Consider the following 23,357-nt stretch of genomic DNA (forward strand, 5'->3'; position numbering starts at 1 on the left):
AAACCAGATAGCAGAGAAGCTCCAGGCACTAGGTCACGAAAGGCGCTCGGGGCTTGAAGGCTTAGAGAGGAGCAGCGGCTCCTACCACAGAGGTGCCGGGGCGCCCACTGGAAGGCCTGAGTCCAGAACCTGCTCCAAGAGAACAGAGCGTGAGGAATCCAGGGTCTGTTCTCCGCCAGAAATCAGGGGACACCACAGCCAGCCTGGCCTTTGGGGACCATCAAGGCCACAGCTTTACGTTGCAGGAACTGATGGGAGAGTAGAGAGGCTGCCGGGTCCAAGGCCACACGCTGGGGACAGCACAAGCCCAGAGCCCACAGCGCTGGCCTGCAAGCCCAGGATGCCGGCTGGTGAGCTAGCGCCAACGGCAGGCCTGCAGATGGCAGAGTATGGTGTGGACACTCAGGCTGTGTCCTGTCACCCAAGGGGACAGCGCTGGTTACCAGCAGGAAGACTGAGTCACGCTGGCACCAAGTGCAGGACCCTGACAAATCCGGTTGGCTGAGGCCCTTGGAATGGCAACAGCCCTTCGGAATGGTAGCACTGGTTCACCACCGCCGGGGCGTTACTGACGTCCCCACCCACCCCCTCCGATAACATCAGGTGCTGCCTACCGTGGGCCAGATGGAGAGCCGCACGGGCAAACAGGGCTATTACAAGCGAAATTTAAATTAATATAAATGATATACCACCAGAAATCCTGGCCCCCAGCTGCACAAGCCACCTTTCCAGCGCTCGCTAGCCACGCACGTGTGGCCAGTGACTGCTGCGTTAGAGCGCACGGAATAGAACATTTCCATCGTCACAGGAAGTGCTATTGTATAGCGCTGATTTGGGACAGGGGTCAGCGAGCTGTGCTACCACATGTTTTTGTTAATAAAGTTTTATTGAAACATAGCCATGCTTGCTCTTTTGTGCATTAAATGCCTATCTGCTTCTGTGCTACCACAGGACAGCTGAGTACCCGGGGCGGAAACTAGCTGCAAAGCCTGCAATCTTTACCATCTGATTCTTTATGAGGCAAGTTTGCCATCTCTGGTGTAGGCTGTCAGAAAGTTGCATAAGGATCTTTTCTGGAAAGCTGCTCGCTGGCATCCCCAGCAGTCACTAGTGGATCCCCAGCATCAGGATGGTTTTACCCAGACACGTGGCTCTCCTGGGAAGGAGGCAGGGGACACACAGCTGTCAGCAGCAGTACCAAGCTTGGTAAGGGCACGGGATACCCCTCCCCAGGCTGGCACCACCTCTGGAAGGACCGACCTCAGGGAGAGGCAGTGGGGCATGGCATTTGGGTGGCTGCGAGTCTGCCCAGAAAAACCACACGCTGGAAGGATCTCACCATTAGCTTGCTTTATTTTTCTCACTCTCCCCAAGTCAGTGAGACAGCAACGTTAATAAAAAGAAGACAAACTGTTCTCTTGTATCACCCCTCCCAAACCAATATTCCGCAGATAATTCTAAGAGCTTTTCATCACATTTGGCCTACTTGGAAGGTCTGGCATCCCGCACATCAAAAATAACTCCCTTGCGGATGTTAGGCCAACTTATGAGTGATCATTTCTATGAAAGGAGGAACATCTGGAGCAGAGAGAGGGTGCAAGTCAGCTTCCTTCTGGCTCTTCTCGAGTTCTTGCAGGTCAAAGAGGGGAGCCAGGTGGAGTGATCGACTCCCTTTGGAAGGGCAGCACCTCCCACTTGCCGCTGTCCAGGCAGCACCTGGGGCTGGCGGAGCTTGGGGGTTCTGTGTGGACCCTGTCCTCCAGCTGCCCACCAATCATCAGTGAGCTAGCTCAGCATTCTTCTCCTTTTATAAACACAGCCCTTTGTGGAAAGGGGGACTAGCTGATTCAAGAGGCTCCCCGATGCTCACTTGGTAATGTCTCTATTGTCGACAGAGTGTGGAATTAATCTGCGGCAGCTTGGAATGTCCTGGGGCCAGAGAGGGTGGATTCTCTCAGAATGCCCGTGAGCATCTCAAATGGTAACTTCTGGGACTGCAAGGCCCGGGAGTGCTGCAATTGCAGCCGCACAAAACGCAAACCCACCGGGAACTTGGAACTCTTGCGGTCACAGTCACACAAGCAAGTGGGGGGTGGGGAAGCACTGGCTTCCCTTCCTGTGCAGCTGGGAGGCCCTGAGCTGGCAAGCCCCCTCTCTGTCTCCAATTCCCAGGTTGAGTTGCTGAATTCTCACTCTTACCAGCCTTTCTCTGTTGATCTGTCCAAGCTATTTGGATAAATGGAACAAAGACAACAAAAATATCCTAAGCTTTCAGCCCTCCCCTCGGGACCGGCCTTGCAATACACACATTCTCCCAGGCCTTCTTGAATTACAGAGAGAACTGAACAGAGAGCGAGTCCTCTATGGAGTTATGATGGGGGTGGTTTAATTTGCAGGGGTCCGGGACAGGTCTTAAGTGTTGGGAGGTCACCCGCGCTGTCGTCTCTGCCGCCCCCGCAGCTTCAGCCGCCTGGCTGGCAGGCTGATGGGCTGCTTCCCAAACTTTTCCATGATCTCCCTGATCCTTGCCAGGTTGGTTTTGCTGAGTGTGAAGTCGCACCGAGTGGCCCCCATGTCATAGCCGACCATGCAGTTCTCGGTGGAGGAGGTGAACCCTTCCGCCTTGGCTGTGACCACATACTCTCCGGGGTTCAGGAGGCGCCAGTAATCCCCGTCGCTGGCTGTGAAGAGAAAGGAGGGGAATTGAGAGCAGATACCACCAGCCTGGCTATTCCAGGACCGGCCTCCCAGCCAGAGAGACACTCAGAGGCTGGTCTCGTGGAATTCGAGCCTCTGCAGACGCAAATTCTTTTTTTTCCCCCCAAATTCCTACTGCATTTTGAATGTTTTCCTCTTTGGAAGCTCCCTTAATGGTTTTAACAGGCAGAGGGTTGGGGTGTAGGCTCCCTGCAGTGTTCACACATGAGTGGAGATGGAGAAATGATCACTCACGCTCCTTCCTCTGCGACAATACACACCATTCATTATGAACGTGAGCTTCCAAATGCCGTGCCCTCACCACAAAATGCCATCTTGAAAAGCCATCAGCGCCTGGCTTCCTGGCCTCTCTTAGCCTGGCGATAAATACAGAAGAGTAATTCTTTTAAGAGGTGGGGCTCTTCACTTCGGAAAAGAGAAATAAAAGACTCCAGGGGACCAGGGCCAAAGGATCTGGGAGGAGGCCTGGAATCTGCATTCCCTGACCTGGGGGGGGCTCCCCATAACTTTGCTGCTCAGCCACCCAACAGACACGTCACGGGCCCCGCGTCCACCCTTAGCTGTGGGCTCTATCTCTGATGCCGAGAAGGGTTCCAGGCTCAGGTTCTCCTTCCAGGAGCCTACAACCTGCTGAGGACCCTTAGACCCCTGACCTGAAAAGAGGCTTTGAGGTAAAAAAGGGGTCAGCGGCGACACCCCCCACCTGCCCCGTGGAGGACATGGTGCCCAGGAGGTCGAGGCAGGCACTGATCTGCTGGATCTCCAGGTAAACTTTGAGGCTGGTTGTATGATGAGTGCCCTTTCCACGTGAGTAACCTGATGCCCAGGGAGGCACGATGTCCGGCACGAGGTCGCACGGCCCGCCACCAGCAGGCCCCCCAGCGGCAGGCTCGGCTCGCTCTCTCAGGGCAACCTGAGCGCCCCACTCGGTCTGAGGCTTTGGTGTTGGAAGAGAAAGAGGAAAGGGGTAAGGAGGCCCCGGGCAAGGCTCCCTTGTCGACACGAGCTCTGAAGTCTTCTGTGGGACAGGGGCAGCGCTGTGTGTGACTAGCTCACACACGGAGACACACGGAGGACACTCTGAAGCATCAGGTCCAAGTCATCATCTTTATTCATCTGAGACACCCCCAAGCAAGTGAGTGACTCATGAGAACATGTGAAAAATGAACTCCGTAGGCAGCTGTCTGCCACACGTACATAGGGGGGCTCACTGGTAAACAGGCCTCAGTATCAGGGGTCGGGGTCCACACAGCACAGGCGGCTGACTCCCCGGTTCCTCGGCGCTGTGCCCTGCATCTTCCTTTGGTAAAAATGCGAGCTTTTCAATGAAATAAAATGTCACCTCATGCTTTCCAGAAGGCAAGAGCCCATCGAGTCTTCTTTGTCGTGCCGTCAGCTGGCCTGGGCCTCACGATGCCATTCACCTTCGGGGAGGGAGACTTCCTTGGCTTTCCCCCCTGGTTCCTACAGATTCTCCAAATTCTTTCTTCCTTGGCTCTCACCATAGTCTGCAATTAGCTTTTAAGTTTTCCTGTGTAATTGTTTGTAGACCTGCCCCGTTAGAATGTCTACTCGCTGAGGTGAGCGGCCATATCTGTCTCCTTTGCCACAGTATCTAGGCCCGCGCACCGGAAGTGCTCTGTAGGACGTGTTCGAAGAATGAATGGAATGATCAGGAATTTGTTTAGGTTCACAGAATGAGAATGAGGGATGTCAGCTCTGCAATCTGCAAGTGTGCGCTTCTGAAACGTGGAGAGCCTGATGCCCTCACGGGCCTGGCAATGCACCCTCTCCCCCAGCAGCTCTTGCTTAGGCTTTCTCCACACTTCTCCCCAAGGCTCTTGTAATCTCGGCTTCTTCCCCTGACCACCAGTAAAGTCTAGAACCATCCACCTCAGGGGTCAGCATGTTAGGTTACTACCCCACGGGGTGACCAGGTCCTTGTTCAAGGGTGAATGTTCTGTGGGGTTGCAGGGGGAGGTGGGGACGCAGCTGGGGACAGCTGCGTCGCTCAGCACAGTGGACAGAGGGACAACCCAGATCCGACAAAAGTCCATTCGGTAGCAGGTCAGGTGAGTGTCCACCAAACAGAGGACAGTCACGGGGCATTCCGAGCCAGGTGTTTGGCCAACATATCTGCATGCATTTAGAAAGAAGGACTTGGACTAGCTGCTCTCTCCTTAGACTTCAGTTCCCCTGTTGACTGGATGCAAAATCCCTCCTGAAAGAAAACTTGTCAGATCACAGAAGCCTCGGAGAGAGATCAAGGCAAATTCAGAGCACATGCTGAGCACTGAAAGATGCCGAAATAAGTATGATAAGGAACCACATGTAAAGTACGGGGTTCATGTATCATGAGAATACACTGGGAAATTATTTTAGGGGGGAACTAAAGGGAGAGGGGGAGGTGGCTCCCATCGGCTCACCCACACCACCTCCGTGATCACAGGGCCTTGAGGTTCTGAGCTCATTAGACACAGCACTCTCTTCTGGCTTGTGGGGCCCGGGGGACCCTTTCTCTCCCACCGCCTTTACAACCCTCCTGTTTTCTCACATGGTGTACAAAGCACTAATAGTCCCAAGAATGTTCTAGGCTCTTTTGTGAATCCTTCTTTTATAGGAGCTTGTTAGCAATATTTAAAATACAAGTCCTACGAGGAGCCAGAAACAGCAGCCCCTTCTATTCGTGACGGTCGCCAGCACCCCACGGCGATCGCATCCGTCACAAGTTCAGAACCCGCATCTGTCGAGCGAGTGAATGAGTCCGTGAATGAACGCATGGCCCCGTGGTCGCAGGTGAAGGGCGGCTATGTACTGAACGCCATGTGCGCGGTGGGAAAGCTCCCGGGCAGTGGCTGTGAGGTCCTCAAGGACAAACAGCAGGCAGGTTCAGAAAACGTGAAGGCACGTCATGGCTTTACACAGCGGGCTACTCTTTTGTGGCGTGTCAGCTACAATCCACCCATTTAAACAATCGCTGGCCTTCCGTACCGGGCGTGTCAGCAGGCAGTCGTGTCAGCTTGGCACTGAAGAACACGTGGGTGAAGTCTGAAGCCCAGCCTACCCCCTCCTACTGTCCCAGAGGCTCTATTTCCTTGAAGGTCAAATGAGATCGCTTGTCAGCAGGACTGGGTCTGTTACTGTATGTGAACAGTCTGCAGAAGAGGCTCCCATCCCCTCAGGAGGGACAGCACGGGCGTTAAGGGCAGGGGCACCGCATTCGCAGTCCCTGGCCCCTGGCTCAAATCCAGGCTCAGCCCCTCTGCGCGCACCCCCAGCAACATCATGTCATGTCCATTCATTCATTTGAACTCATTCATTCATTCAACAAATATTTATTAAGCACCTACTGAATGCCAGGCAGTGGGCCTGTACTTCCTTAAGGCATAAAAGGGTCAAGGACGCCTGGTCTAGGAGCCCACGGGGGAGGGGCAGAAACATCAGAAGGACCATAGGTCCCAGCTTCTCCTCCCAGATGTCAGGTGTGGAGGCGCGATGGGAGGAGAAGGGGGAGGCCGAGAGGAATCGGCAGGCGGTCGGGGCAGGTGTGCAGTGTTAGAAAAGGCGGTCACCGTGGTGGGCTTTGTTGACATAGTGACATCTGAACAATGAGGAAGGAACCAAGGGATTCTCAAGGGAAGGAGGTTCAGGCGGCAGGAGGCGCTAGAGCAAGGACCCCCATGTGTGGCCTCAGTCCTCCAGGAAGGAGCCTGAAGGGGTGCCAGAGGGGGGCAGAAGCACAGGGGAGCAATTATTCCTGTTTGACCCAAACCAGGACTCGTGATGTTCAGTTTTAAATGGACAGTCCTGGGCAAACCGAGAGAGCTGGTCACCCCAGAAGAAAAGGTTTGGGAGGTAAGTGGTAGCCCAATCCCATATGGCCCCTGGGGGGAACCACAGTGACCCTAGCAGGGGCTGCGGCTGAGACCAGCTAGCAGCCGAGACGGCGCTGAGTGGGCATGGATTCAGCATCTGTGTGCCGACAGAGTGGGGGCGGGGGGGCAGAACCAAGGCTTAGGCTCCGCTCCTCGTCTGCACCCGGGGATCACTTCAGCCGTTACAGGCCGTACAGGCGATTACACGGGAGCACAGGAGCAAGATGGACTTGGCCCAGTTTCCTTGGGATTCCCCCATTTTAAATCCAACAGTCACACATCCTGGGAACCCCCTCAGTCCCAGGCCACTGGCCGCCCCGTCCAGTGTAAGCTCTTGAACCAACAGGTCGAGGTCAGGCCGCATTAAACACTCACCAAATCGGCCTCATACCCTGTTTCTCCGAGTTGTTCGAGGGTGTTGAAGGGCTAACAGGTCTTTCTCGTGGCCATCACGCTTTCCCCTCTCCTGCTGCTGAGTCTGCTCTGTGCCCACGTGAGACCTGAAGTGGGTTGAATGACGGCCCCCAGAAGCCCCCGTCTACTACCCAGACCCTAGGAATGCGACCTTGTTTGGGAAAATTATCTTTGCAGATATAACTAAGGGTCTCCAGATGAGATCATCCTGTATGACCTGGGTGGGCCCTAAATCCAACGACAGGTGTCCTTATGAGAGGCAGAGAGGAGACACAGGAGGAGGCCACAGAGATGGAGGCAGAAGTGGAGGGATGTGGCCAGGGAAGCTGCAAGAGCCAAGGAAGGGTCCTCCCTGGGGGGCCCCGGAGGGAGCACTGCCCTGCTGACACCAGGATTTCACACCTCCGGCCTCCAGAACTGTGAGAGAATACATTCCTGACTTTTTAAGTCTGTGGTCATTCATCACAACACCCACTGGAAACCAACACAGGACCCAATGCCCCGCTCACTGCAGCTGACACCAAAGCAAAGCCATCCGCCCACGGCTGTGACACAATGCTCCAGAGAGTCTCCTGGCGGCTGAATCCTCCGTGCGTGGGTGTCAACAGGCCCCCGGACACACCATCTGCACCAGAACCCCTGCAGACAACCTGCTTTAGGCTTCTAGCTAATTCTCTTCCCCGTTCACCTGTCATTGCCTCATGCTGCCCATGTTCCCTGTCACAGTCAAGGTCACTGCTTCCTCATGTGGTGCTGGACACTCTGAGCACCATCCCGGGTGACGACGGTTCTGGGCACAAGGGAAACGTACACGGGTTTCCCAGCAGCGCCCGGGGCTGGGAGCCAGACATTCGAACCTGGGCCCCACCTGCCTCTTAAACCACCAGCGGGTCCTTTCACCTCCCTGCGCCTCTGGTTTTCAACTGAATAAGGGAGAAACCAGAAAGCACAGGTAGAAAACCTTGCTTTCCAGGGTCTCCATGGGGAGTCTGAGGATAATTCAACTCTCCGTAAGAAGTTTCTGGCACTCGATGTGTGATTTAAACCCAAGTAAAACAGTTAAAAAAAACAGGCATTCCCTACCGAGAGACAGTTCATCTATGCTCACAGTTACCTGTTCGGATGTCATGGTTAACGCCTTCCACAGAGATAATGGCATTCGGGATTCCTTTTCCATGGAAGTCCCTCACCACACCTTTGATGCCGCGATGGACCTGCTCAGCACACATGACAAGAAACGGGGTGAGCTCATGAGGCACTCCACCCAGTGCGCACAGTGAAGGAGGCTGTAAGCCGAACGCCACCCCAGCACCACCCGGAACTCTCTCAAAGCCTTATCTAGCTCGAAAGCTCCCTGGCTGTGCCTGGATTTGGTGTGTAAATTTCTGTCTTCCTTTTGGGTCCATGCACTGGGAAGGCTTCCATCAGAATTCAGATATCTCAGAGGCTTAAAAAATATTAGGATCTGAGGTGGTTTGTATCAAGCACACCCAGTAAAAATGGAATTTAATTTTTTATAGGCACATTTGTGATGACTTTCCTGAACCCTATGGACCTAATATGTAGACCCAATGACTTAAGAGTCAGAGAGAAAAGAAAAGAGTCAAACGCATTTCTATAAACTACAACTCAATCCGTAGAGCCCTTCCGCTGATGAGCTGTGTCACACGACATACAGCACTCTGAACCTCGTGCCTCAGTTTCCCCATCCGTAGAACAATGTGACAATCCCAGGTGGCATTCCATTATTTCCTATGACACTGTATGTATTACCGTGCCTGAGCATTTTATCCATAGCAGGTGACTTGGCGACATGGGATTACTTTAGAATGATCAGAGACGTCTCTCTTTTCATAGATGAAATGAAAAAGAGCCTTCCCTCACAAAATTCCAGGGTGCAGACAGAGAGCATGCTCAGAGCTTCCCAAAAGGGAAGAACGGGTTCATACCCGCTGTGCCAGGGAAGTGCACTGGGGGCTGCACAGAGTCTCCAGGGACCCTTGTGGGGCAGACTGGGGCGTTAGGTGCCAGGGTTGACCTCTGCCAAGGTCAGTGGAGGTGAAGGTACAGAGACCAGGAAGCTGTCAGTTGAGCCATTGCCTGAAAGTTTCTTCTGATTCATCTACAACAACCCGTGGAAGGGGTGGCCTCCGCGCACGATCCTGAAAGCCTCAGGACCACACTTCCTAATGGATGGGAGTCACAGCAGAGTCGCATAATTGAGGCCCAGGGTTCCTTTGTTTATTCCTCCGGCTTCCCGCTAGTCTGTTCCTTAGCAGGGCATGGATGTTATTGGAATCGCTGTAGCACCGAACTAGAATTGGTTTACTCGATGCTCCAGGATGGGCGTGTCCTTGAGAGCAGGAGGAAGGGAAGGCGAAGGAGGTTCCTTGTGGACCTAGCAGGGCTTCCTCACCAGCTGCAAGCGGAACCCAGGAGCCTCCCACACCTGCAGCAGGGCCTCTGATCACAGCTGTGATGGACACCATGGCGTCCTCCAAAAATCCCCATGGTGAAGTTCTTACTCCTGGGACCTTAGAATGTGACCATATCTAGAGACTGTGTCTTTAATCAGGTGATGAAGTTAAAATGAGGTCACTCGGGTGGGCTCTGATCCAATCTGACTCCCTTATAAGAGGAAACGTGGACCCTCAGAGACACCAGGAGCATGTGTGCATGAAGGAAAGACCACGTGAGGACACGGGGAGCAGACGGGCATCTGCCAGCCAAGGAGGCTCCCCTGAATGAAACCAACCTGCCGACACCTTGACCTTGGACTTCCTGCCTCCAGAACTGTAATTTCTGTTGCTTGAGCCCCCCCCCCCCGGTGTCTATGTTTTTATGCGACCCTAGCAGACTAGCATAAGGGGCCTGGGCATGCTAGCTCGGACCATGTCACCCTCTCCCCCCAGGGCAGCATCCGGTCATACTCACCATGACCCAGTGTGAGCAATCAACAAGGCTTTGCAGCTCACTTTCTGGGGCTGAATCGAGTGCAGACAGACGATGGTCCCTCCAGCACTATTTGGGGCCAGCCCAGCATGACAGCACTAACCTAGTCTCAGACTTTCAGCCCCCTAATCGGCCCTGTTCCTTTGCCAGCCCCCACCTGGATGTGTGCTCATGCCATACCTGCTCCATGAACACGATTAAGGATTCTCGATTATTCTCCCACTCCTCAGGCAGCTCGCTCTCGTGCGGATACTTATCACAGCCCACATAGATGGACAGCTCGAAGCAGTTGGTGTGAAGGTAGCTGAAATCGTTGAGACCTGCCAAGCCAACCAGATAACGTTGTCACCAAACAGTGCTCCAAGAGGCAGGAGGGAGACGGGGAGAATGTTCAAGAACGGGACTCAGAAGACCTCATTTGAACAAGGAGGTGTCCGGTATCTACTGTAGACTACGAATGAATCACAGCAAAGATGAGGGGCGGGGGTGGGGGAGGGGGAGAGGATGCAGCCAGAATGGCTTCAGGGGAAGACAGGTGTATACGGAAACATCTCTGATAAAAGGAAGACTGAAAGAGGTGCTTTTCAGATAAAGTTCTGCTTATTAAACTTGGTTTAATGCACTATTTTTAGAATAAAATCACTGAGAATTAACAGTATGGATTCTAAGTGTTTGATTAAGTTTACAGTTATGCTCTCTCAGCTACAGTTCTAGAACAGTGTTCCGTTCTAATTCTTACCAGGAGCTACCCCGACCGCCCTCCACTGAGTGCCATCCATGAGCCAGGACCTGTCCTTAGCGCTCTGCACCCACAGAACACAAGCTCAGCAGAGAGGGAGGCAGCAGAGCACAATTTCACAAATAAGAAAATAGAGGTAGAGAACAGCTAAGAAATGTATCCAGAACCATGTGTCTGGAAAAGGGCCAGAGTCAGGGTTTGAACCTAGGTGTGTGTGATGCCAAGACCTTGCTCTTATCTCCAGGGCTTGGCTGCTTGGGGGCCGCAGGGAGAACGCACTCACCCACAGAGCCTGACAGCAGATGGATCTCGAACATCCTGACACTACTGCAACAGGCCGTGGAGCGCCCAGCCTGGCATGGAGTCGGGCCCTGAGTGAACATCCTAGGGCTGCTGTTACAAATGACCATAAACTGGGGGACTTAAACAACAGAAATGTACCCTCCCATAGCTCTAGAGGCTGGAAGTCTGAAATTGAGGTGTTGGCAGCACTGTGCTCCCTCCAGAGGCTCTAGGGGAGGAAACTTTCTCACCTTCTCTAGCTTCTGGTAGCCCCCAGAGTCCCTTGGCTTGTGGCCATGTTGCTCTAACCTCTCCCTCTGTCTTCACTCGGCCTTCTCCTCTGTGTGTGTCTCTCCTCCTCTGTCCCTTATAAGTACATTTGTCAATGATCTTAGGGCCCACCTGGGTAACCCAGGATTACCTCACCTTGAGACCCTTAATTTAATTACACCTGCAATGTCTACAGCCATACTACCCTGAACGCGCCCAATCTTGTCTAATTACACCTGCGAAGACCCATTTTTCACATAAGGTTATATTCACAGGTAGCAGAGATTAGGAAGCACATGGATTTTTTTTTTTTTCAGAGGAGGGCACCATTCGACCCACTACAGCACCCAATATTTGCGAAGGAAAGAAACGAATGTTAGGTGGCATGAAGTTCTTCCTGACATTTTTATTTCTGGGGAACAGGGTGATTAGCAAGAACACGGGGCAGCTATGCTGTGCGTGACCACAGGAACCACTTGCCCGGCAGGAAGCCCCTCCATGAGCCCCCTTGGGTTCCGAGGGTCCAGGCTAAAAGAGCAGAGTGGGGTGCACTGGGTTTTCTCTGTGGTGACTGAGCAAAGGAGCAGGTCCTCCTACATAACCAGCCTCAGTCCTCACCACGCGTCTTCCCTCCCTCTTGCCTACCTCGCCATCACGCTCAATGATGCACTGCTCAGTATAAAGACCTGATTGAAAATCATGGCTTTGGGGGGCAAGCGCAATTCCGCGTCAATCTGCCTAACCACGAAAGTCATGGGCAAAATGATACAAAACATACAGCCACTCTCTCTGGCGGATTCCAGATTTGAACTACACACATGTCACCAGATTGGCCTTGGACCACATTTGTGAGAAGACAGAGGCAGAGAGCTGAGGGATGGAAGGGGTGGGACCCTGTCACATTAATGGAACATCCTTCACAGGGGCCTGGTCTGGTTGGAGAAGGCTGGTCAAAACCCCGCGTCAATGCATCCACTTGAACCTGAAGTATGGAATCACAAACGGGCACGGCGTGACCGACAGACACCATGGCCGCTAGTGAGCACAGGCAGGACACGCTGACAGGACTGGATGTCTGTGCACACAACATTTTCATTACTCCCAACCTTTTAGGCCTTGTTGGCACAGAAATAAATCAACGTCACGCGTGAAACCATAGAGTGGGCCTGCCACCTTGCAACGTGTCTTCAAAGCACTAGAAGTGCCGACGAGTCGGTGAGAGGCTGAGAAGCCAGGACAAGGGTGGAAAAGCTCGAGTCAGGCTAGCTTTGCTGCTGACTTCTGGCCCGGCAGCAAATGGTGTGAGCTGAGAATATTTGGTGAAGAACAGCTTCAAAAGCATGATGGGGGGCCGGGACCTGTGGCATGACCCAGACAGACCCCCACACACCCGAGGTCCCAGCTGGGTGGACGAGACGTTCCTCTGTGCACTCCTGACCTAGCGTCCTACTGTCACGGCTTCTGCGTGGGGCACGGAGCTGCGCCTGCCTTAAGGCCCGGGCGCCCATCACAGCTCAACGTGCGCGTCATCGTGGGCAGAGGACGCAGGATGGCAACCTGGGAGCCAAGGGGGCCTGGCGTCACTCTGGAGTTGAAACACACATGCTACAAATGATGTGTGTTTTGAGCCTTCTCGAAGCCTGCTCTCGACGGCCCCATCTCCATTAACTAATGCCTGTCAGTCACTGCTAATGAGCGAGAAAGAACTGAACAGAAAGATGGAGCGGAGGTGGAGGGGGAGGGAAGGAAATTAGAAGTCACATTTCATTAATCTACAAAGAGAGGCATCGGCGCACTTCCTCACACTGCCGGGAGGAAGAATGATTAAGAAGGTTCAAGCCGCCGCACGGCTCTGCCACAGAAGTCCCTGAAATCATGGAAAATATAATTGATAGGAAAAAATCAAATGCTGCCTATGTGATTACGTGGCGGCCAACTTTTCAAAACGTGACTGTTGACCGGGCACCGGCGAATCTGGCTGGATCTGGACCCGAGGTAGTCGCAGCAGCCGCGAGAAACAAACATCTTTCACGTTAAGGCTGTTGTGAGATTTCAGGGCAGAACTGAGAAGCGAGAATGGTTTTTGGCCATGAGAAAATTCTCTATATTGACAGGGATTTGCCATTCTTTTTTAATTTTATGCAGGGCAAAACTACAACAGCATATAAATAAACATCTCTGCTGGGTAGGGAATCCAGAAGAAAATGGCAAGCTTTCTGTACATGTTAAAACATGGCCACAGGAACAAATCTATTCATTACTTTTTGAGTTTCTCTTCCCAAGCACGGACACATACCTGAAAAGCACATGAAGCCTGAATCTAGCAGAGGGAAATGATATGACAATTAATTAGGGAAACAGAGAGCAGGAGGGGTGACGGTGAGCATACTACAGGGAGAGGGGGGAAGGCGGACAGGGGAAGGGGTCCCAGCTGCGCGCTTCCCTGGTAAGCTAGACAGAAAACACCTCACACCTGCCACCCACGTGAGCCTCACGACAGTCTCAAAAGGCTCACCACCTTCATCATTACCATCGTGCCCATTTCACAAATGGAAAATATGGGGTTCAGAGATGTCAAGGAACTCCCCTAGGGTCATACAGCATCTGAGTGATGAACTGGAATGTGAATCTAGGTCTAGTTGACACGGAACATTTTTCAAATTCAAAAGTGGTTCGACAACCCCCACAAAGTCAAGAAAATAAGCAATGAGCATTATGCTTGGGGTCTTGCCATCCCAAAGCTGAGGGACCTTAGGGAATGTGACATCCTCATCCCTCCTCGTCTGGGAGCCCTGGGCCAGCACAGCCCAGACACAGCAAAGAAAGCTTATCCTGAAATGGGACCCTGGGGTCCTCCATGGCTGCTGCGAAGGAATTCCCGAAGCCCCTGCTGGAGCCCTCTCTGGTCTTGCGTGGATGCCAGGCGCAAAACCGCATATTCCCCGCATCGCACACAGGCGGGCTTCGACCAAATGCCCTGGTCTGCCTGGGAGGCCAGGCCACCAACGTCTGGCAGAGGGGAGGTGTGTGAAATGGTGTTCACCACGCGTCGGGCCTCAGGACACACTTGCAGCTTGGAGTCACTTCACACCTGAGCATGGGATCGACGCTAGCCCTTCTGGGGACCTACAGCATGGGACGCTCCCACGATGGGCACAGCTCTGGGTAAAAACATCCGGCCCCAGCTTTTTGGTCTGATACTTCCTTCCAAGTCTACATTTACCCATCTCTGACCCTACAGATTCCAAACAGCTCGGTGCTAAGAGCAGACCACAGAGCCAAACAGACCTGGCTCTTCCCCCTTTCTCGCTTGGAGAGATCCCTCCAGACCTCCAAGCCCTGGTGATCTCGTTCATGAAACAGGGAGTAGCCACACACCTCCCCCCCAAGACTATCAGAAGGATTAAGGAGGAGTCTGGTAGTGAAGAGAAGGGGCCATATGCACCCCAATGTTCATAGCAGCATTGTCCACAATAGCTAAATCGTGGAAGGAGCCAAGATGCCCTTCAACAGATGACTGGATTAAGAAGCTGTGGTCCATATATACAATGGAATATTACTCAGCTATCAGAAAGAACGAATTCTCAACATTTGCTGCAACATGGACGGCACTGGAGGAGATAATGCTAAGTGAAATAAGTCAAGCAGAGAAAGACAATTATCATATGATTTCTCTCATCTATGGAACATAAGAACTAGGATGATCGGTAGGGGAAGAAAGGGATAAAGAAAAGGGGGGTAATCAGAAGGGGGAATGAAACATGAGAGACTATGGACTATGAGAAACAAACTGAAGACTTCAGAGGGGAGGGGGGTGGGGGAATGGATAGNGAATGGGATAGACTGGTGATGGGTAGTAAGGAGGGCACGTATTGCATGGTGCACTGGGTGTTATACGCAACTAATGAAGCATCGAACTTTGCATCGGAATCCGGGGATGTACTGGATGGTGATTAACATAATATAATAATAAAAAAAAAAAAAAAGGAGTCTGTGTAGGAGTCAGGAGCGCTGGCACCCAGTCAAAGGCCGACTACAGTCGCTACTATCCCCATGACAGATGACAAGGGCCAGCTGGGTCCCTCCCTGTCCCCGCCGTTCATTACATTGAGCTCCACAGCGACAGCAAGGCCATCAGAGACTTACTTCCGGCGACAGTGTGCCAGGAGGCCCCATTGACAGTCCCGTCCTCTTTCTGGAAGTCCTCTGTGTGGCACACCCTCCGCCTGGCATCGGTCATGAGGCGGTGCGTGGAGGCGTAGGAGTAGGCCAGCCAGCGGAACACGTGGTCGTCGGGCGTGGGGCTGGGCTCCTGCGTCTTCCACAAGGACCGCACCATGTCGTAGGGGTACGCCACCACCAGCTCGCCCCCCTGCAGGTTGCCGCCCAGTACAAAGGGAATTTTTTCCATCCAGGCTATGACAGCCCTGGTCTCCACCGCCACCTGCGAGCACGGCGGATTTAAACAGGCTTTGATGAATACAACAGGAAGGAAACTGCTTTCTCTCCCTGCTTTCCAAATAGCGACAGAGTTGAAAGAGCAACCAATTTATGGAATACTTGTAGCAAAAATGCAGAGTTTCAAAATCGGTCCGAGGAAAACTGGACTTGGTGCAAATCATGGATAAAGAAAGAGAAATCCAGGGAAGTTTCTTTTTTGTAGGAATATTTCAGTTAACGCCCAGAGGGAAAGACAGAGTTAGCCTAACAATACTTGGCAACACCAATGAATCAACGGGCCAGGCATGTTCATCCCTGGCTCCAAAGAGCAGAGAAGGAGCGAGAACCAACAGAATGTGTCTCCCAAGAGAAGAATATACGCCTCAAAGAAAAATATCAACCAGGAATAGGACCGAGCCTTTAACCCAGGGGCTGGCAGCCTTTCTCTGCAAAGGACCAGATGGGAAATACTTTAGGTTTTGAGGGCCCTGCGGTCTCTGTCCCAGCTACCCAACGCTGTCCTTGTAGCAGGGAACGCACCAGAGACAATATGCAGATGAACAGGGCTGCATTCCAGTAAAACACCATTTATACCAACAAGCCTGGGAGGGAGTAGCCCACCTACAGGCTGTCGCTTGCCAACCCCTGTTCCATGGAGCCTAGGCTGGTCTACATCTCGTTGCCAATTTATAGGCAACACAGAAGCATAGGTTACATGACATGGTAAGTATACGGCTGGCAGCACCCAGACAGTGGAAAATGCGCCAAGATGATCTAGTCGCTGATAGCCTAGTTGTTACAAGATAAGCAATGAGCTGAACAACAGCAAAATTTCAAGGATAAAAGGTAGGAAGTGAAACAGGAGAAAACTAAAGGTTAAAGGAAACCGGAAAGTCAGCACATCTGATCACAATGAGGAAGCTTTAGTTGGCTAAACAAACCATAGGAGGGGCGCCTGGGTGACTCAGTCGGGTAAGCAGCCAACTCTTGAGTTCGGCTCAGGTCGTGATCTCATGGGTTGTGAGATTGAGCCCCCCCACCCCCCCAGGCTCCGCACTCAGTGTGGAGACTGCTTGAGATTCTCTCTCTCCCTCTCTCTCTGCCCCTTGCCCGCTCTGTCTCTCCAAAATGAATAAATAAATCTTAAAAAAAAAAAAAAACTATGAGAGGGAGAATGATAATAGGGCAAATGTGAACCCTGACTGGATATTTTATAATACTAAGAAATAATTGAGTTTGATATGATAACAGTAATTGTTCACGGTTTTAAAAGAGACTCTGAGCTTTTAGAAATACTTACTGAAATATTTGCAAATGAAATGACACCACTCCTGGGTTTTGCCTCAGTAATTCTGGAGAGGAGGAGAAAGTGGATACAGATGTAGATGGAGCGTGAACGGATGGGTGTTGAAATTGAGATGGGCACACGGGGGCCCTGAAAGCTTTTGCTCCAATTCTGTATGATTGGCATTTTTTTTTTTATGGTAAAAAGTTGAAAGAAAGAAAGAGAGGGAGGGAGGAAAGGAGGGAGGAACTGACAATGTTAGAAGCAAAAATGAGAAAGCCTGACATGGTCAATACTGATATGAATTCAAAAATTTATCCTAAGTTACTGATTCCTGTGAAGAGAATTCCAGCAGAATAAAATTTGATAATGGAAAAGAAATAAACACTGGAAATGGCTTAGCTATGCAGTACAGAAAGCTGATTGAGGAATGAAATGGACTTGATAGGATTCATTAAGTTTTGTTTTTGTTCCTAAACACATCAGGGCCCTGGATGGGACTACATGTAGCACTTGGCTCATTACACAGTATCATTGCTGGTCCATGCTTGTCCTCTTCTCTATGTCGATACAATAAACACCCGTAAACCCACCATCCACGCCCAAAACCAGATCTTACGGACAATTTCTGCATAATATGTGATTCCCTCTGTCCCATCCTCCTGCTTCCCACTCAGAGGTAACGTATCCTCAATGATATGCTTCTCATTCTTTTTGTTTTATCCTATATGTGTATGCTTAAGAATATATTATTTGGTTTTACTTGCTTTTGATCTTTTAAAAAAGGGGTAACCACACTGATTGCTGTCTTCTGCAATTTTTTTCTCTCAATTCATGTTTCCAAGGCGCATCTGTATTACTGCATAAAGCTGTAGCTCAGTCCTTTCCACTCTGGTATGAGGGTGTCATCATTTAATCTGTCCTTGTGACGGTGGGCATGCAGGTAATTTTCAATTTTTTGCTGCACCGAACAGCGTTGTTTGAGCTTTCTTCTGGTATACATGTGCTGAAATCTATCTTGCATAAATCACCAAAGTGGGACGGCAGAGTCATAGGAAATACACATATTCCACTTTACAAGATAATCAAATTATTTTCCGAAGTCACGGTGCTAATTTACACTTGCACCCACCGTGCCTGAGTTATCTCCTGGCCCCATACCCTCTCCAACGCTCAGCTACCGTCAGACTTCCTAATTTGCCAACCAGTGGGTGTAAACTGTTCTCTTATTTGCATTCCTTAGTACTAGTAAGGCTGAACATATTTTCATGTTTATTAACCATGTTTCCTCTTCCACAAATTGCCTCTTCCTGTTCTTTTACCCATTTTTCTATTGGGCCGTTTATATTTTTCTTATTTGTTATTCTCTATGTATTTTAAAGTTTTAATTCTTTTCCAATTACCTAATTTGCAAGTAATTTCTCTCGGTTTTTAGCTTCTCTCTTACGGTTTTTAAAATTTTGATGAGCAAGCTTTCTTATTTCGATGCAGTTGAGTTTATTAATCTTTTATTTTATGATTAATGTCATTTAAAATAGCCTTCTTCACCCTGAAACTAGTTATCTGTATTACAAAATTTCACTAAGAGATTTTACTGGGAGTGATTATTAAATCCCATCAAATGATTCTTTCTACAGACAAATCCCTTCATATTTTTCTTCTTGGTGTTTCTATCATTTCACTGGTTTCTGCTCTGATTTTCAATCACAATCTTTATACATTTGGGGGGGTTCTTCTGTTATTTGTGTGCTAGTTTCTTTAGCTAATTTTTAGCCTTTCTTCTTTGGAATATAATCATTGAAAGGTATCAAATGCCTGAAAGCACATGAGTTTTTGTGGCACACCGCAAATTTTGATATGTAACGTTTTCATTACTGTTGGGTTCTAATTATTTTTTACTCGCCAGTACAATCTTTTTCTTTGACTCGTTATTTAGAAGTATGTGGGTTTTTTTTTAATTTTCTTAAAGACGTGGTGATGTTTTCATTAACCTTATTACTATCTTCTGGTTGAACAATATGTTGGTGAGAGCACCATGGTCTGACTCCTATTCTCTGAAACTGGTTGAGATTTCCTTTACAGCCCAGACATCGTCAATTTTTGAAAACGCTCCGGGATTACTCAGGAGACTATATTATTACCTACCCAGTGGTTGTAGAATTCTTATAGATCCCTATGTCAAGCCTGTTGACTGCTTTTCAAGTCGTTATCTTTGCTGACTTCTTACCTAACATAAGCACAACTGAAAAAGATATTGGTGGTGGCAGATCTGTGAGATTCCCCGTGTGTTTCCCAAAAACAAGCAGCTCAGAAAGCTAAATTCTAGTCTTAAAGCAAAGACTGATAGCCAAGGACTCTCTATGACTATGCTGAATAATTCCTTATTTCTCATAGTCTCAGGGCCAAGAACGCTGGCAACCATATTCCAATTCTGGTCCAAGAGTTCCCAAATTATAACATCACTTGAATTCTCAGCTTTACCAGTCGTCATTAGTATGTTAGTTTGAAAGAAAAGTGTATGTGGGTGTGGGGGGGATTGTATAGGATGGAATTAGGAAATCTGAGAGAGAATACAAAAGACTCCATGGCCTTGAACTCTTTACCCCCATAAGCTGCCCGTGGGCCCCCTAACCACAGATACTGCCACTGTCTGTCTACACCACTTCACTGGTTGCTTCTTGAGGGCCTGGATAACACCATCCTGTGCATCCCTAAATGAGGCAATTGTGCTGGCCTTCCTCCAGTAAGTGGTGCCCACCCATGCGGCGGGCTGGAGCCCCAAGGCAGAGCGGGGGAGTTGCTTTCTATCCATTCCTCATTTCTTCCTTGATTCCTCAGGAACAGAAGCAAGTTATTTTTATTTTTGTTTTTCTTGAGCTTGCAATGTGCTTGTCTAAAACACAGCATTTTCCAGCCTTCCCCGCAGTGGGTTGATAGCATGTTTTGACTAAATTCTGGCCAATGAGATTGAAACATAAGCATTATGGAGGAACTCTAGGAACGACTCTCAAAATTAACTGCGTTGTCTAAAAGGAGGGTCTTCTTTTTTCTTTTTTTCTTAACTCTTGCTCCCCTCTTCCTTCACAGACATGACAGTTGGAGTACCCACTGCCATCTTGGATTTTGGTCTTGAGAATGGAAGTCACATGCTAACATGGCGGAGGCAGAAAGACAGATGAGTCATTGGTTCCTGATGCTCACGGGGCTTCTGTCTGGCCGGGCTTCTATCATCTGACTTTACGGTCCTCATTAGGCTGTTATCATTTTGGTTTTTCCATTGTTCCCACTGAACCTAACCCTAACTCACATAAGCAACCAAGGCAGCCCTCCTGAAGGACATACACAATCAGAGGTCAGGGGTAAAGAGGTAGATGACTATGGGTAGAGGAGGCAATAAAAGGCATGCAAAATTTTCTGAAAATTCTTTCTCCCACAACAGACTCTTTACAAAAGAAGATGGGAAAATTTGGGGGAAACATTTCTCATTCAATGCATTTTTTTTTTCTTTCCAAAGAAGCACTACATGTAATAATCTGTGGGGACTTATTAAAATAAAATTAAGGTCACTCAAGCAATCAGTAAGGCCTAAGGACAATTTCATAGCAATCCATAACACTGCCAAAGCTGAAGATAATAAGGATAGTAATGACCCCACAGAATTCAGGGGCAGGGTTTTTGGCTTTTTGTTGTTGTTGTTGTTGTTGTTTTTAAAGCCCTGTGTGGTTGTAAAGAAATCTAATTCAATGATTTCTCTTTTATGAAGAATATCTGCAAATATCAACGTTCAAGGTAGTTATTATCTAGCACACTTCCCCACTTTGGGAGAAAACGTGAAAGAAAAAAAATGATTTTGTCTTGTTCTTAAATGTCAGATCCGCCGCAAATACCAGCGGGTGTTAACTTTGGCCTTCCACTGCTCTGCAGATGATAGGGTATTTTTACTCACCGTGGCATTTTCAGACAGAAACCACTCAGGGATTGCAATATAGTGATTGGGAACTTTCCTTGCAATGTTCTTTCGGTCCTCTGCCTCCCAGAGCAGCGTGTTTAGGTCGGGGAAGTTGTTGTTGATGTCGATGCCATCATGGGTCCAGCGCCCCAGGGACCAGCCACCCAGCTCTGAGCCCTGGGAGACAATTCCAAAGGTGAGGGACCCACAGGCTTCCAGACTTCTCTCACACAAGATGTCCCCATCTCCACACCCACCATCCCCACCCGGGTGTGTCTCTAAGCCTCATAGGTCCTCTGGTCCAAAGACAGCACCCAGAAGAGGACACTCAGGCACCTTCCAGTGCTACTTGGTGGGTGGTGGGTAATATCACCAAATCACCCCAAGAAGGAATGTAGAGCCTCGCCCCAGACACATGGCCATGTTCAAGAAGTATTATATCCCTTCCCTTCTACCCCCCACCCCGACTAGTCAGATGAAACTCTGAGTAGGAATGAATCCAAGAGCCCAACATTGCAAAATCAACCATCACCTTGCTCATGCATTCTCCCTGCCGTGCCCACGAGTCTGGCTCACAAACCCCTGACCAAGGGACCTTGCAAATCGGGCGCTGAAAATCCCCAACCTACACGGTACCCATAAACACAACCATAATTCTATATTCTAAGGCTTGCATGTGATAGGTACCAAGTACAGTTTTCCACTTATTCCCAGATAATACTAATAACAGTCTACACACAACTGTAACCTACACAAAGCCGACATCGTTAGTAGAACATGAAATGTAAATGATATATCGGAATAAAAACAACTCTTCTCAGAGCACTGAGAGGGTTATAGGCAACAATCGAATTAAAGGGCCGCCTTGATTATGTGCTCGATCAATGTTCAGTTATTTTTATTCTGTCCTATTGTAATCATTGAAAATGCAATCCGTATTACTCCTTCATGTTCATTTTTTCCAGTTTGCTGGCAAGTCCACCTCTCCACGGCCCACGGTTCTCAATTCCTGCTTTGCGTCTCTCATGAACGCTGTGAGCTTCCCTGTCTCAGCAGAGAGGCACTGAAAGGGAAGCCAGTGATAGGAGACTGAAATCGACTCAAGGCCCAGCGTGCTCTGCGGCGGGGGCCTAGCTGCTGCCCTGGGCGAGGGGAGTGGCGTCATTACCCCTTCGTAGGCCTTCTCGTAGCCGTCGGGGTTGAGGGAGGGGAGGATGTGAATCCGGGTCTCCTCCACCAGGCGGACGATGCGCGCGTTGTGGGCCAAGTACTCTTGGCACAGAAACTGCATCAGCAGAAGGGACAGCTCCCGGCCCAGCACCTCGTTGCCGTGGGCCCCGGCGATGTAGTGGAACTCCGGCTCGCCTTTACTCAAAGACGGGAAAAAACACAGGTTCTTATCGATGCTTCTAGCGGAACAGCCCCTACCATTTTTTTAAAAACATTTTATTTATTTGTTTGATGGAGAGAGAGACAGCAGGCGAGAGAGGGAACACAAGCAGGGGGAGTGGGAGAGGAAGAAGCAGGCTCTCAGCGGAGCAGGGAGCCCGATGTGGGGCTCGATCCCAGAACCCTGGGATCACGCCCTGAGCTGAAGGCAGACGCTTAAATGACTGAGCCACCCAGGCGCCCCAGCCCTTACCATTTAGGAAAAAAAAAATCTCTGAGTAGTAAGTAGTATCAACTTACAATTTTACCGCATCTCTTCTTTCAAATAGGCCCCCAAATTATACCACTACACTTTTTTAAAATTCCCAAATAGGCATATAAGAAAATGTGTAGAAAATCTTCAGTGATACCAGCCCCTGGGTAATCATGTTTATTCTTATTCAGCAAGAAGGGAGAAAGTAACACAGTGCGTAAGATTTAAAATTTACAAATTAAACACAAGCCATGATTTTTCTCTTTTGGGAGGCAATCATTCTTCTCAAAAGAAGGTCCTATTAAATCTTACAAGGACACAAAGATGGGTAAATAGAAGCAGAAAACAGATCGGCAGGGGACAGTGGCACTGACACAATTTTGTCAGCGGGCTCCTTTGAGTTATTCCTCCTCCGAGCTCAGCTTTTCCAGCGTTGGGGCTTATCAGTGCCCGGCATGGGCTGACAATACTTCTTCTCTCATAGGCAAAGCTATTGCTTTTAAGGAAATGTGATTTTACCTGCAGATAAAGTCCTTACCCTTTCAAAGAAACTCCTAAGAGGAACTCCTGAAATAGTGACAAATTTGTAGTTGAATGAAGCGGACAAATCTCAGACTTAAAAACTGGTGGATTTCTAAAGGACTCATGGATTTACCAAAAAGAAAACCAGAGAAACCCCTCTGACCCAGAGGAGAATCCAAGTAACTGCGATTCGGGAGTAACTGGGATTCGGGAGTAACTGAAAGAGAAATGGCTAAAGATAGGAAATGCTCAAAAATGAAATTGAAATA

General features: G+C 49.8%; 1 protein-coding gene across 4 annotated transcripts in view; it reads right to left on the reverse strand.

The window, feature by feature from the left end:
* Positions 1-1,335: 1,335 nt before the first annotated feature.
* Positions 1,336-23,357, reverse strand: part of CPXM2 (carboxypeptidase X, M14 family member 2) — a 146,560-nt gene continuing 124,538 nt past the window's right edge. The window contains exons 9-14 of one of the 4 annotated variants that reach the window (XM_034663392.1): positions 22,093-22,289; positions 20,922-21,101; positions 15,397-15,694; positions 10,140-10,279; positions 8,122-8,221; positions 1,336-2,681 (exon numbers count right to left, since the gene is read on the reverse strand). In XM_034663392.1, coding sequence (XP_034519283.1) covers positions 2,428-2,681; positions 8,122-8,221; positions 10,140-10,279; positions 15,397-15,694; positions 20,922-21,101; positions 22,093-22,289 — 1,169 coding nt within the window. In that variant the 3' untranslated portion in view covers positions 1,336-2,427. Of the gene's footprint in view, positions 2,682-3,054; positions 3,075-3,422; positions 4,940-8,121; positions 8,222-10,139; positions 10,280-15,396; positions 15,695-20,921; positions 21,102-22,092; positions 22,290-23,357 lie in introns of those variants that run through there. The other 3 variants (XM_034663394.1, XM_034663393.1, XM_034663395.1) reach the window with 3 other exon arrangements.

Source organism: Ailuropoda melanoleuca, chromosome 6 (assembly GCF_002007445.2).
Source record: "Ailuropoda melanoleuca isolate Jingjing chromosome 6, ASM200744v2, whole genome shotgun sequence".
Lineage (NCBI taxonomy): Eukaryota > Metazoa > Chordata > Mammalia > Carnivora > Ursidae > Ailuropoda > Ailuropoda melanoleuca.